At 31.2% G+C, this 13600-nt stretch overlaps 1 protein-coding gene and 1 long non-coding RNA gene across 3 annotated transcripts; one reads left to right on the top strand and one right to left on the bottom strand.

Annotated features, from left to right (window-relative positions):
• The first annotated feature begins 751 nt into the window (after positions 1-751).
• Positions 752-2784, top strand: SIP3 (SOS3-interacting protein 3). The gene has a single exon (XM_088502237.1). The coding sequence runs from the start codon at positions 1101-1103 to the stop codon at positions 2418-2420; it is 1320 nt and encodes a 439-aa protein (XP_088358363.1). The 5' UTR covers positions 752-1100; the 3' UTR covers positions 2421-2784.
• Positions 2785-3864: 1080 nt separating this feature from the next.
• Positions 3865-7887, bottom strand: LOC107641184 (uncharacterized). Of its 2 annotated transcripts, XR_015902619.1 has the most exons (3): positions 6427-7884; positions 6200-6271; positions 3865-4228 (listed from the first exon to the last, which is right to left on the bottom strand). It is a non-coding gene; the product is annotated as an uncharacterized LOC107641184 (long non-coding RNA). The 2 variants fall into 2 exon arrangements; XR_001620374.3 differs by having other exon boundaries at positions 6200-7887.
• Positions 7888-13600: the final 5713 nt, after the last annotated feature.

The following is a 13600-nucleotide window of genomic DNA, read 5'->3' as shown; positions in this document are numbered from 1 at the left end:
TATCATATTTCCTATCTTCCTAATTGTTCCCATTCAAAATATTATTTTCTTGATTATCATTCATGCATGCATTCAGCTCGGTTCAGCCCGGCCCAGAATCTTCTTTATATTTAACTAAGTAACTAACTAGGGCTGTACATGAATCGCACTATAGTAGGATCGAATTGTAGATTTAGCAGTGATATCTGCGGATTCGATCCGCAAATCCGCATATCCACACGTCTCATATAAATAGTATAGTTTAAGAAAGTAAACTCTAATGTGATATGAATTTTAGTGTGTTGTTTTATGAATTTTATGATATCTTATTTTCAATTTTTTATGTTGTACTTCAACTTAAAATAATTAAACTTAAATCTTGTGTTATTATTTTTTTTGTTATTTAATAGAATTTTTATTGATAATATTTTAGGAGTAGATAGGCTCAAACAGGTAAAAAATAATTTTATTGATTTTTTTTTATAAAAATAATCAAATAGAATCTTAAAATATTTTTTTTAAAATTATACAATATACACAATATCCAATTCGATCCGATCCAATCGGATAGAATTTTAGACTATTTATACAATCGGATCCAATCCGTGTACAGTCATGTAACTAACCTCCCACGGTAGAGTCGGCATCAAAACATAAAGAACGATGACAGACCTACCATAGTCCATACACGTGTCCATCTCCATTCACAACCGTCCGATCAAATCTAAGAAAAAGTCCAAAACCGCAAACCCCACACACTTGTTTATAAATTCATACCAAACATTAGGTAAGCAGTCGGATGATAACGCTGGTTTGGCCAAAAAAAAAAAGGGAAATCAAACAATCCTTCAGTCTACACTCATTTCTTCACCTCCATTCCCCAAATCACTCTTTGTAATGCAGAGAGATGATAAGCCCTTTCCTTCCTCCCACTAAGGTCGCCGACCCTCCAAAACTCTCCACCGCCACCATCGCCGGCAGAAATTGCCACCGCAAACACGTCGAAGACGGGTAGTGCAGGCTAGTACACTACTATTTTTCACGGAAACATATATAATATATACTAGCGAGCTGACGGCAAGGCTGTAATTGTCGTGTGATTAGTTATTATTGTTATTAGAATGGGAGATAGACGGAGTGAGGGTTCAGCGTCGACGCTGCTGCAGGGGAAGTATGAGTTAGGGAGGCTTCTTGGAACGGGGACGTTCGCGAAGGTGTACCACGCGCGGAACGTGGAAACCGGGAAGAGCGTGGCGATGAAAGTGGTTGGGAAAGAGAAGGTGATAAAGGTTGGGATGATGGAGCAGATTAAGAGAGAGATCTCGGTCATGAAGATGATGAAGCATCCTCATATCGTTGCGCTCCACGAAGTAATGGCCTCCAAATCCAAGATCTACATCGCCATGGAGCTCGTCCGCGGCGGCGAGCTCTTCAACAAAATTGCCACAAGGGGACGCATGAGGGAGGACCTTGCGAGGCTCTACTTTCACCAGCTTATCTCCGCCGTCGATTTCTGCCACAGCCGTGGCGTCTACCACCGCGATCTCAAGCCGGAGAATCTCCTCCTTGACCACAACGGCAACCTCAAGGTCTCTGACTTCGGACTCAGCACTTTCTCCGAGCATCTCCGCCAGGACGGCTTATTGCACACAACTTGCGGCACTCCGGCATACGTCTCGCCGGAGGTGCTCGGGCGGAAGGGATACGACGGCGCCAAGGCCGATATATGGTCCTGCGGCGTCATCCTGTTTGTGCTTCTTGCAGGTTGCTTGCCTTTTCAGGACGATAACCTTGTTGCGATGTACAAGAAGATTTACAGAGGAGATTTCAAGTGTCCGCCGTGGTTCTCCGGCGATGCAAGGAGGCTCATCACCAAGCTGCTCGATCCGAATCCGAATTCTCGCATCACCATTTCGAAAATCATGGAGTCACCGTGGTTCAAGAAACCTGTTCCGAAGAACATGCTACGGGGGATGAAGGATGAAGATGAAGAGGAGAAGGAGAAAGACATAGAGGAGAAGATGAAGCAGCCATCGACGATGAACGCGTTTCACATAATATCGTTATCGGAAGGATTTGATTTGTCGAGGTTGTTCGAGGAGAAGAAGAGGGAGGAGAGGGAGGAGATGAGGTTTGCGACGGCGGGGACGGCGAGCAGCGTGATATCTCGACTGGAGGAGGTGGCGAAGGCGGTGAAGTTCGACGTGAAGAGGAGCAGCGATGAGACGAAGGTGAGGCTGCAGGGGCAGCAGAGAGGAAGGAAGGGGAAGCTGGCAATTGCGGCGGATATATACGCCGTGACGCCGTCGTTCCTGGTGGTGGAGGTGAAGAAAGACAACGGTGACACTTTGGAGTACAACCAGTTCTGCAGCAAGGAGCTTCGCCCTGCACTCAAGGATATCTTCTGGACTTCCCCACCTGAGAATACCACACCTGCTTAATTAGACAAACTTTAATATCACCATTTGAATTTGTGTGCTTCTCTCTTTAATTTATTTATTAATCTTGTTTAGAGGTTCGAGATTCAGGATTTGTTTTTTGTATTAGTATTGAATATTTGAATATTCTCCACTGCTACTGTGTTACTACCGTGTAGTAATCTCTCATTTTATTAGTATTATTGTCTTGGGAATTCGCAGTGCCCAGTGTTAAGGATTCAAAAATTGTAAGCTAAGGAATGAATCGGGAATCCATAACTACGTACTTATGCTAATGATTTGAAGTGTATATATTATTATTGTTGTTGACGACCGTTTGTATGAGAATTATTATTGGAAATTTGTGGGCGCTTAGATCCCTTTTTTCTTTCTTTTTGTTACTTTTCACTGTAGATTTTTGTAGTTTTAAACTTGTGATCATGAATTGTTCTTGCTTTATCCACATCAAGATGATGATTCAAGGCACCCCTGAGTGATGCCAGGCGAATTATTGAACTTGTGGGGTTATAAGGATTTTGGTTAATTGTACCATTTTCTTTTAATTTTTTTTTAATATAATTTCTATGGTTTAAAAATAACATTGTTTTAATATTTTATCATTATTTTTAAGATTTTGTTAATATATGTGCTACGAACACATTTTAATTATACTAAAAAGGAAATATTCTATTAAAAAAAATAAATATTTTTACACTTTTAATATATTGGATGCATGAAAAACTTATGAAATTTCTATTATTATCCTCTTAAAATGTGTCTTTAATCTTTATGGTACAAGATTGCTAAATTTTTATTTTTAATATAAAAAATAAAAAAATATGCATAAAAATGGTGCATTTCCTTTCTAAGTGGTTAACCGCCATGCTCAATTGGAAAAATAATGAGAAAATTCATTTGGTAATTGCACTTCCCAAAATGGTGCCTGCCCTAGGCAATTGCACTCAATTATTGCATCTCCCACTCCAGCACAGATGCACCTACCAGAATTATTGCATCGCCAACTCCAGCATAATTGTAGTGAGTTCTTTATACTTGAAAATTATCACTGAATATACACTTGGGGAATTATAAAATCAAATGTATTCTTGTAATTGCTAGTTTTACACACGGTTGATTTATGTTAAAAATTGAGGTAAAAAACAATTTTAAGATAAATAGTTATCGCAATAGGATTCATGCCCTTCCCTAATTGATAATCTGTTACTATAACTAATCCGATAACTGCTATTATCACAATAGAATTCAACATCATCTGTTGTTTTTTCCCTTTTTCTTTTGAAGATTTAGTTTCACATGAGTTTTATTTGGGACTTTTTGAAACTTAACTCCCTTTATAAGCTTTATTAAAAGAGATGAATGTAAATGTTATGATGAAGATCTCATAATATTCTTCTTATATTTAGTTTGATTTTCTTTTAATTAGCAAGCTGGTTAACCTATTTGGGACTTTTTGAAACTTAACTCCCTCTATAAGCTTTATTGAAAGAGATGAATGTACATGTTATGATAAAAGCTACACCGTATATAGAATGTGCAGCTTTACAAGCAGCTTCAGCCTTTACATATGAATTAGTGTACAACTAACCTAGAGTGTATGATTTTGTGCCAACACAGTTTTGATAATCAAATTAAATCTTGCAGGAAACTCAGAAATCCACAGCTCATGACAAAATACTAGTCCACTTGAATATGTGTTTGTTGCTGCATTGAATTAAATTCACCAAACTCTACCCTTGAATCAGAAATCAGAGTTAGGAAATAGGTCACCAAATCATTCTTCATGATCTAATATAAGTAGTGTTCACATGTACCTGTGTCATGACACAGAAATGCATCAATTTGTGCACAAAATACTTGCAGCATAGATAACATTAGCATCTAAATCCTTCTTTATTCAAGATAAAAAAAATTTATTTCATCAGTTATTTACAGATGTCAACCTGACATTTCAACATTCCTGTTTCAGAAATTTCTAAAATAGTAAGAGATGAATAATCAAATTTAAATATTCTGTTTTAACCATGACTTCTCTGCACATTATAAGTCAGAGTATCTTATCTGATTCTGTCAGTATATATATACAATTTTTCATTATAAAATTATTGCCAATCATTAAAATTAAGGGATAGGTATTTATTTTAGATGAATTCTACATAGAGAAATTTATAAATGTCAATTATGACATTAGTATTTATTCTCTAAAACAAAATAATTCTTTACTTATCTTATGCATAAACAAATACTAACATCATTGAGTACCTGAAGTACTCAGAGAAAATTTTATTTTTTAAAATTCTTTAATAAAACAAAATTAAAGCAAACAAACTAACATAAAAGATAATTTTTTAAGATTGGCTATTCTGTCTTATATTTATATACTTTTATCTTTGAATTTGAATCTCATTTTAGCATAATTATTCTATCTTATTACTTATACACTTTAAACATTGAATCTGCAGATAATGATTTTTTTCAATGAGACATTCTGTCGATAATTTTTATTTTTTGTTTATCCTAATACTTACTCCAATTGTAAGTGTCTGCTTCTATAGAGTATCCACTCATCCATTAATATATATACTTATCAATGCAATATCAAGCTTATTTTCTTGTCTTCAACCACCACACAATGTTGAATAACCATTCCATATTGCTAGACTTAATATAATTATGTTCTAACAAAAAAAAACACTTCTTTATAACTATATGATACAAATTTTACTTGGACAAGCTTGATGTTTCTACATTAAAAAAATTCATATTTTTTTTATATCTCATTCATTAAGATTAAATCTTTTGACTTACCAGTACTTCTGTTACTGAAATTTCATACAATCAATTCAGATCAGATCATTCATATTCATAACGATTCATAATGATATAATTTACTCTGATATTTTATATTGTAGGATATATAGTATTCATATTAAATTAAATTCTTTTAGTGAACAACTAATAGTTATCCTATTAAAACTACACTCAAAGCTAAGTAAGCTTTTTATTAAAAAAACAAAGAGGCAAAAAAGCACTCTACTTATGCTGTTAGGATGTCATTGAAGCACCTCAATTTTAGCCTTCTTAAACTTATGCCATGAAGAGAAACAAAATCTCCTCAATTTGCATTACACTCAAAAATACTCTAGTAAGTGGTTTGCTAAATGATAATTTACTAAGAGAGTATGATACATAGGTATCTTTTGAAAAATAGTAAAAACAAGCAAAGTAATCTACAATAATATGCAATAATTAATAAATTACACTCAATCAGCCTGTTACTCTTTACTGGTACAGTAAAAGATAATTAATGCAAACAATTTTCTCATTACCACTGCTTGATTGAGTCTTTTAAAAATATTAAACAATTGTTTCCAGCATGCATATTTCATTTCTTAGTTTGAGCTATTTTAAGTTCATGCATGATCAATCAATATGAATTACCAATAAATCATCACATGTTCACTTTAAACTATATATCAATCTTCTATGGACATATATATGTATATATTTGTTTAAGTGAGAGTATCAGCCTTCAACTGCAGCCCAAAAAAGTAGAAGTAAGCAGCCAAGCCGTAAATTATCTTGGCCAGTTTAATAGTAGAAAATTCCCAATACACAACAATTTTCATATTCTCCATCCTATTAATGGTGATTATTCTAAATCACATAAAGAACCATATGCTACACAGTTACTGAAGAATCTATTATTGCTCTTTGCTCATGACCACTCACTGTTCAATGATTTAACAAATGAAACTAACTCAGCAGCATACAAAAATGGTTACCTAAGTAGTGGTTTCAGTGCTTGGAGTTCTTTACAGATCAGTTCAGTGGCAAAACCGACTTACTTTGTGAATCTGTGATAAAAGACAAATCTAACTTAGACAACCCTTCAATGGACATGAATAATGAAACCCAATCAGCAAAGCTGAAAAAGTAATTAAATATTTTCTGAAGGTAATTAAAATTAAAGCAAATCGGTGAGAATGAGCTGAATCCAAGAATATCTAACCTTAATAAGAAAAGGCTGTTACTTGAAATCCTCTTAGAACCGTTCATCCCACAAAGGGAAAGAGGAAAATCTAAAATCTATCTTTTTATATATATAGATTGATTAGATTCCAAGAAGACACACTTTCTTGAAGGGTTTTACTTCAAATGTTACTTGAAAAATATTATAAGGCATTCAAGGACACAAGAAACTTGTCATCATCTGATTCTGAAGGTTCAGCCCCAAATTCTTGGCCAGATTGAAGTTGGAGAATGAAAATAGTAGCATGGTTGATAAGAAGGAACAAGAAGACGGACAATAGTATGAAAAAGCAACGGTTTAAGATCATAAAACTTCCTTTCAACATTGATTTTTTCCGTTAAGATATGAACAGTTAAGTAAAAACACTGAATCGACAAACCGTACAACAGCCTTGACGAACTCAATTTGGATTTGGGTTTCGACTTCAACCCTTCTTGTTCCATCCCAATGAAAAGAAAGTACCATCAAAAGTCACGCTTTGAACCTCCCACCACCACCACCCACCTATATGCAAATATTAGTGTTTTAATAATTTTTAATTATTAATCTTGATTATAAAAAATATATATAATTAAGATCAATTATTAAAATTTATTAAAATACGTACCGACATATTTGAAAGCTTTTCTATATTATAATATAGATATTGTGTGCTATAAAAAAATTTTAAAAAATAGTATGTAATATGTTAAATAGATGAAAAAAAGAAAAAATATATATACAGAGGGGAGAGAAAGAAATGAGATGAATCAACTTGAAACTGCAAAAACACAGTGGACAAATGCCAATATAATGAAGATAGATGCTTTTCTTTTTCTCATCCTTATCGGGAAAAAGGCGTCAAAGAGAGATGACAGGAGCATGTGTCAAAAACCTATTCGTATGTCATATTCAAGTGTGCTGCGAACTAATAATAATTAATTATCAGGGTTCATCAGTTCCAGAAAATACATATATACATGAGAGTTGAGACATATAATAATAACAATAAAGAAAAATAATTAGAGAGTAAGAACCGAAAATAAAAAGGCACGAGAATAGAGTTTAGACACAGAGAAAGGGAGGAAGAGAAGGAAGCTAAGAGAACAAGTAACTGACAGATAGAGAAGTGAGCACGCACCCGCAATTGCATGCCCTCATACAATCACCTGAGAGCGTGTGCTCACTCTCTTCTGTCAGTCTCTTTTTATCCATCTCTGTAGCTCCACACTCCTCTCTACTCCCCATATCTCAGTGACTCAGTCTCTTCTCTTTGATCTCATCATCATGCTCCCCTCCTCCCCCCCCCCCCTCTCTCTCTCTCTCTCTCTTTTCTTTCCCAAGCATGTGTGTTCTCTGTGATTAGTGAGTCAGATCTGAAAGATCCTCACATTCATGCTCACACATCTTTGTTATGGGATTCACATATGTATATATAAGTGCAGGAGCCTCTAGAGCTCTAGCTACCTGAAACCACTCTTTTTTTCCTTCCCATTAAATGAATGAATTAGGGTTGTTGTCTGCTTTCTGTCCTTGTCTATTTTCTTTTCGCTAACCACCAACACTTAATAATTCTAGCCATTATATCATAATAATGGAGGATTTTTAAGTGATACATGAATATTAGGTTTGTGTTTGGAAGACCGACAGAAATTGAAAAACCGAAATTAAATTAAATTTTTATATTGTATTTAATGTAAAATATATAAAAATAAGTTATGATTTGTCAATGAATTATAACTCAAATGACATAGTATTTTCATACTCAATTAAAGGTCGTGGGTTTCGAGTCTCTCATCTTTAGTAAAAAAAATAAAAAATAAGTTATGATCAGGTTTTGTTAATTATTTGTGTGTTAAGAATATAGATTAAGTATATTATAAAATTTATTTTTTTGTATGTTTTTAATATATTAAATATATCGAAAGTATTAATAAAATTTATTATTATATTTTTAAAAAGTGTCCTTAGACACAAATTAGTTAAAACTTAAAAATAAATATTATTAAAATTTTAATCAATTTTTATTTTCTAAAAATATTAAAGAGACTGAAATTTTATATTCTAAAATTAAAATTTTAATTTTAAATTATTAAATATAATATTAAATCTTAATTTTTTTAATTTCAATTTTAGTCTCTCTTTTAAATATTACACAAGAAATTAAATCTTAAAAGAATAAAGTATAATCACTCACTATATATTTTATAGGTAAGACTAAGAAAAAATATAAAAAATAATTTGTACCTAACTCTTTAATTAAAAAAATTTTAAAAATTCATTCTCAATTAGTGTTATAGTTATTTTAATTATAAATTTTTATTATAAAAAATATACATAACTGAAATCAATATATATAAAGAGTATTAATATTTTTATTTTTAATATTTTTATTTTTAAAATTTATAAAATAAATAAAATAAATAGTAAAATTTTATTTTTTGTTTTTTATTTTTCTATAAAATTTTAAACATGGAAACGCAACCTATTTAAAATTATTAAAATAGCAATATTATTAGAATATTGGATAATCTTTTTAGATAAACGGCCCTTACAATTATCTCAAAAGACAACGAAACCCTTAACAAAAAAAAAATATCCAACCTGACTTCGGAAATTTATTTTTAGGAGACTGATTAGTCCTTATGGCAGTGTTTTATTGTTTTTTTGCAGGCTAATCAATCCTATAAATGTAAAGTTTAAAGACCGGGTTGAATGTTTTTTTTAGAAAACTAGGGTCGGTCGGATTAGGTATTCACTCTTTTTTTAATAAAATTTTTATTTTATTTTTTTTTAAATTAAAAATATAAAATACTGTTTCCCACTCAAAATGATTTTAATTATTAGCTCATTTTGACTTCCTGTACCAAGTCCTTCTCACACAGTAAACTGAATCCGGCATAATCTGTTAAATATTTTTATTATTTAGTATTATTTCATGAGTTTGAAGTTTCAACTTTGCAACAGTGACGGCTTAAATTAAACGATACAGAGAAAATGGAGGTGTTGGCTTTCCGCGGCAATGTAAGGGTACTGTTGAAGAAGATGGCAAGCGGCAATGCAAGACAAAAGAGTACACAAACACACATATCTGCACTGACAGAGAGAAAGGAAAGGATACGATATCGACATGTCAAGTATCTATTGGTCGACTCTGAGATTACTCCATGTGCTGGGACGTCTCTTTGCCATTCTTTATTTTCTACACATCTTTCACCTAATATTTTTTTTTCTTTTGAGGTCTTTTATAGGATTCTTAAGTGGTTAAATTGTTTATATATAGTTATTTTTTTATAAAAAACAAAAATATTTAATAATTTTGATATTATATTGCAATGACATATTATATTATAATTTTTTATTTTATAAAACAAATGTGAATATTTTTTTTAAAATAATGTAAAACAAAACGTTATAATGTTTTGTAATGAATTTTTTTAATTACGTAAGGATGAAACATTACAAATATTTTATAATTAAAGAAAAAGTATAAAATAGACAAAACATTGTTCTTGAGTTTTTGGACTAACAACAACGTATAATACATTGTTTAAGTTATTTTCTGAGAATTGATTTCTAATGGTTGAATATAAAAAAGAAATTTTTAAGTTATATCTAAATTTGATTGATGATTGATTAAAAAAGTTTGTTTAGTAATTGAATTATAAGTTTTATTTTCATTTTGATTTAGTTTAGTTTTAGATTATTATAAGAGGTTACTTTTAAAATATTATTTGATATCAATTGTATTTTTTTAATAATTATTCACACTTATAAAATTATGTACTTATTTATTAAATTTTAAATACAATGTACAAAATATAATTGTATTTGATTAATTTAAAGAATTTAATCCACATATAATTGTTTTACACTCTGACTAAATTGTTTTTTGAATTTTTGTTAGTACACAAATTTTAACAGACAAAAAATAAAAAAAAAATTATAATAATACTTATGACTTATGAGTACTAATAATGAGAAACAAAATTAATTTATTTGATATTTAAAATAATGATTTGAATATTACAACATACAAATAATATTGGAAACATTTCAAGTGCATCGGGAATACCGGTGCACCAGTTGTTTTAACCGTTGATTTCAATTAATATATATTATATATATTTCTTAACGGTTAAAACAATTGGTGCACCGGTACTCCCGGTGCACCTGAAATGTTTCCAATAATATTACTTTAACTTATTGATGGTTTGATTTGAAATGTCATTTTGTCCGTTCAAACTCTGCAAGTTGCGTAAGGCTGCAAGCCTTCACCTTTTAGGTACAGCAAGTGGTGCACGTTGGACATTTTATCAGCATGTTTATTGCGCTAAAGGGACAGCAGAAAAGACAATTTATATTTATTAACTGATATATCTAGACAAATGAAGATGAAAGCATATTATACATTTGGGTTGCAACTAGAAACAACCATCTTGTGAAGAAGAATTATTTGTTTTCACATAATTTAAGAGCTGGATTTAGCTTATAAATCTTCTCTTTACTAAAACTACCATATGAACCATCTTTCTTCTTATTAAGTTTTTTTTATCATGTTTCTACTCAAGTTCTATATTAGAATACATAGAATTTTGTCAATCCTTGAAAGTTTACTAAATTTAACAATGATACTTTGATAAGTTAAATTTCAGTGTTATATTTTCTTAACCAGAGAAGTGATTTTCCGTAGTAATCTTAATAAAGTTTGCAGCATACAATAATTTTACTTTAATTCAGTTGCTACTACTAATACATGGTGGATAGTACTAATGTATCCACTAAATAGATTGTCTTTATAAATATATAAAAAAAAAAAAAAAGTCAAATTCTCAAATAATAAATACATATAATAGAAAAAAAAAAAGATGTAATTTAATTGTCGGTTGAGTCACATTCTTTAATATGTAATTTTTTTTTGTTTGGACAAGAGTACATTTTATTCAGCTTTTTATACTCATTATATTTCAGTTTTATATTATAAAAGTAATACAGATATCATATCTTTTAATATTACTTTTACAATTCTAAAAGTTCATTCACATGTGGTAGACTACTTTAGAATTAGTCTTCAAACCATTTGATTACAAAATCAATAATGTCTAAGTTTGTCAGATAGACAACAACTTCTATATATATATTAATAGACTCTCTTCCTTTTTATTTATCTAACGATAATGAATTTATATTTTTCTATGACAGATATTTGTTTCGTAAGATGGTGATATTATTTTTATTATATTATTTTGGGTAAAAGAAACTTTAAAACCGATAAAAAATGGCAAAAAAGTAAGACCAATAATTTGATTGAAGTTTAAAAGCGTCTTGTAGAGAAAGACATCAGTTGGTTAACCAGACTTTTTAATGAGATTTTAAGGTAAAAAAGATATCAGATAAATAGAGAAAGACCATATTGGTACCTATCTACAAAAATAAAGAAAATATACAAAATTACAAAAAATTATAGAATAATCAAACTCATGAGTCATAACATGAAGTTATGAAAAATGGGTGATAGAAAAGAGGCTCAGACAATAGATACAAGTAACAGAGAATTAATTTGATTTTATGACAGGCAGATCTACCATTGAAATGATATAACTATTAAGAAGGATGATGGAGATGTATCATATTAATAAAAGGGATCTACATATGGTGTTTATTGATTTGGAAAAAGCCTACGATAGGATGTCAAGGGAGGTCTTATGGAAGGTTTTGGAAATGAAGAGAGTAAGAATAACATATATTCGTACATGAGGAATGCTAGGGGACCTTGTGATTTGTAGCTATCAAATAGCCATCAATGATGGTTTTAATGGTGTGAGATTAGTGTGAGATTTCATCCAATGGCTCACTTTTCTTTGCTGGTTACATGCGAGCCAAAATTTAACAAAGTTGCTGGCCCCTAGACTTTTCCTTCGTACAATTAAAGACATGTATGATGGGACTACAACTAGTGTGAAAACTCAAGGTGGTGTGACAGAAGAATTTTCTATTAGTATAGGATTACACTAGGGATCATCCTTAAGTCTATACCTTTTCACATTAGTTTTGAAGAGAAGCTCTAAAAGTGTATGGCCTGCGCATAAGCCGTAGCAAGACGGAATATATGGAATGTAAGTTCAGCCGCCGAAGAAAAAACTCTAATACAGAGGTGAAGTTTGGAGAAAATATCCTACGAAAAGTTAAAAATTGTAAGCATCTTGGATGCATCATACAAGATAATGGAAAGATTGAACAGGATGTAAATTATAGGATCTAAGCAGGTTGGTCAAAATGACGGAATGCGTCTGGTTTTATATGTGACAAAAAAGTGCCTTTAAAACTTAAAAGTAAATTCTATCGCACTGCTATCAGACCGGCTATGCTTTATAGTACAAAGTGTTGGGCGGCCAAAGGGGAGCACCAACATAAGTTAAGTGTGGCAGAGATGAAAATATTGAGATAGATGAGTGGTCATATGCGATTAGATAAAATAAGGAACGAAGATATGAGAGAGAGTTGGAGTAGAATCTATTGTGAAAAAGATGCAGAATCGTATCTTAGGTGGCTTGGACATGTGAGAAGAAGACCGACAGAACACCCAGTCAGGAAGGTGGATGAGATAGAAAATGAATAAGGGGTAAAAGGCAGAAGAAGACCTAGGAAAACCATCCATGAAGTGGTCAAATGAGTCTACATGTAAACAGTCTCTTTGTAGACATGATATATAATAGAGTTCAATAATATCGTTTGATTCATGTAGTCGAGCCCACCTAGTGAGATAATGCTTTGTTGTTGTTTGTTGTTGTTGAATATAAATAATCTATACAAAAATTACTTGCACTATTGCATTATACTTTTATAAGCGACAAACATTTTGTTGAATGGTGATGGAGTAAGGGGGAAAAAAATCATTGCCAGATATTATTTTATGTATGTATGACTGTTGTATATTGATTATTAATAATCAATAAAATTTGTTATATTACGCTATTATTTTGAAAGTCAACTATTTTTTTGTCAGGGTTAACTTTGTAATGAAGGTCTACGGCCAACATTTTCCAGTGGACTAATAGTGTTAAGTGTTAACTAATTTTAGGAAGTTCATGAGAAAAAAAAATATCTTAAAAAAAATGAAAACTTACATTATTAATAAAAACACTTCATTATATTTTTATTATTATAATATTTA

The sequence above is a fragment of the Arachis ipaensis genome, chromosome B1, assembly GCF_059453495.1.
Source record: "Arachis ipaensis isolate K30076 ecotype BB chromosome B1, ASM5945349v1, whole genome shotgun sequence".
Taxonomy (NCBI): domain Eukaryota; kingdom Viridiplantae; phylum Streptophyta; class Magnoliopsida; order Fabales; family Fabaceae; genus Arachis; species Arachis ipaensis.
This window is presented reverse-complemented; position numbering and strand designations above follow the sequence as displayed.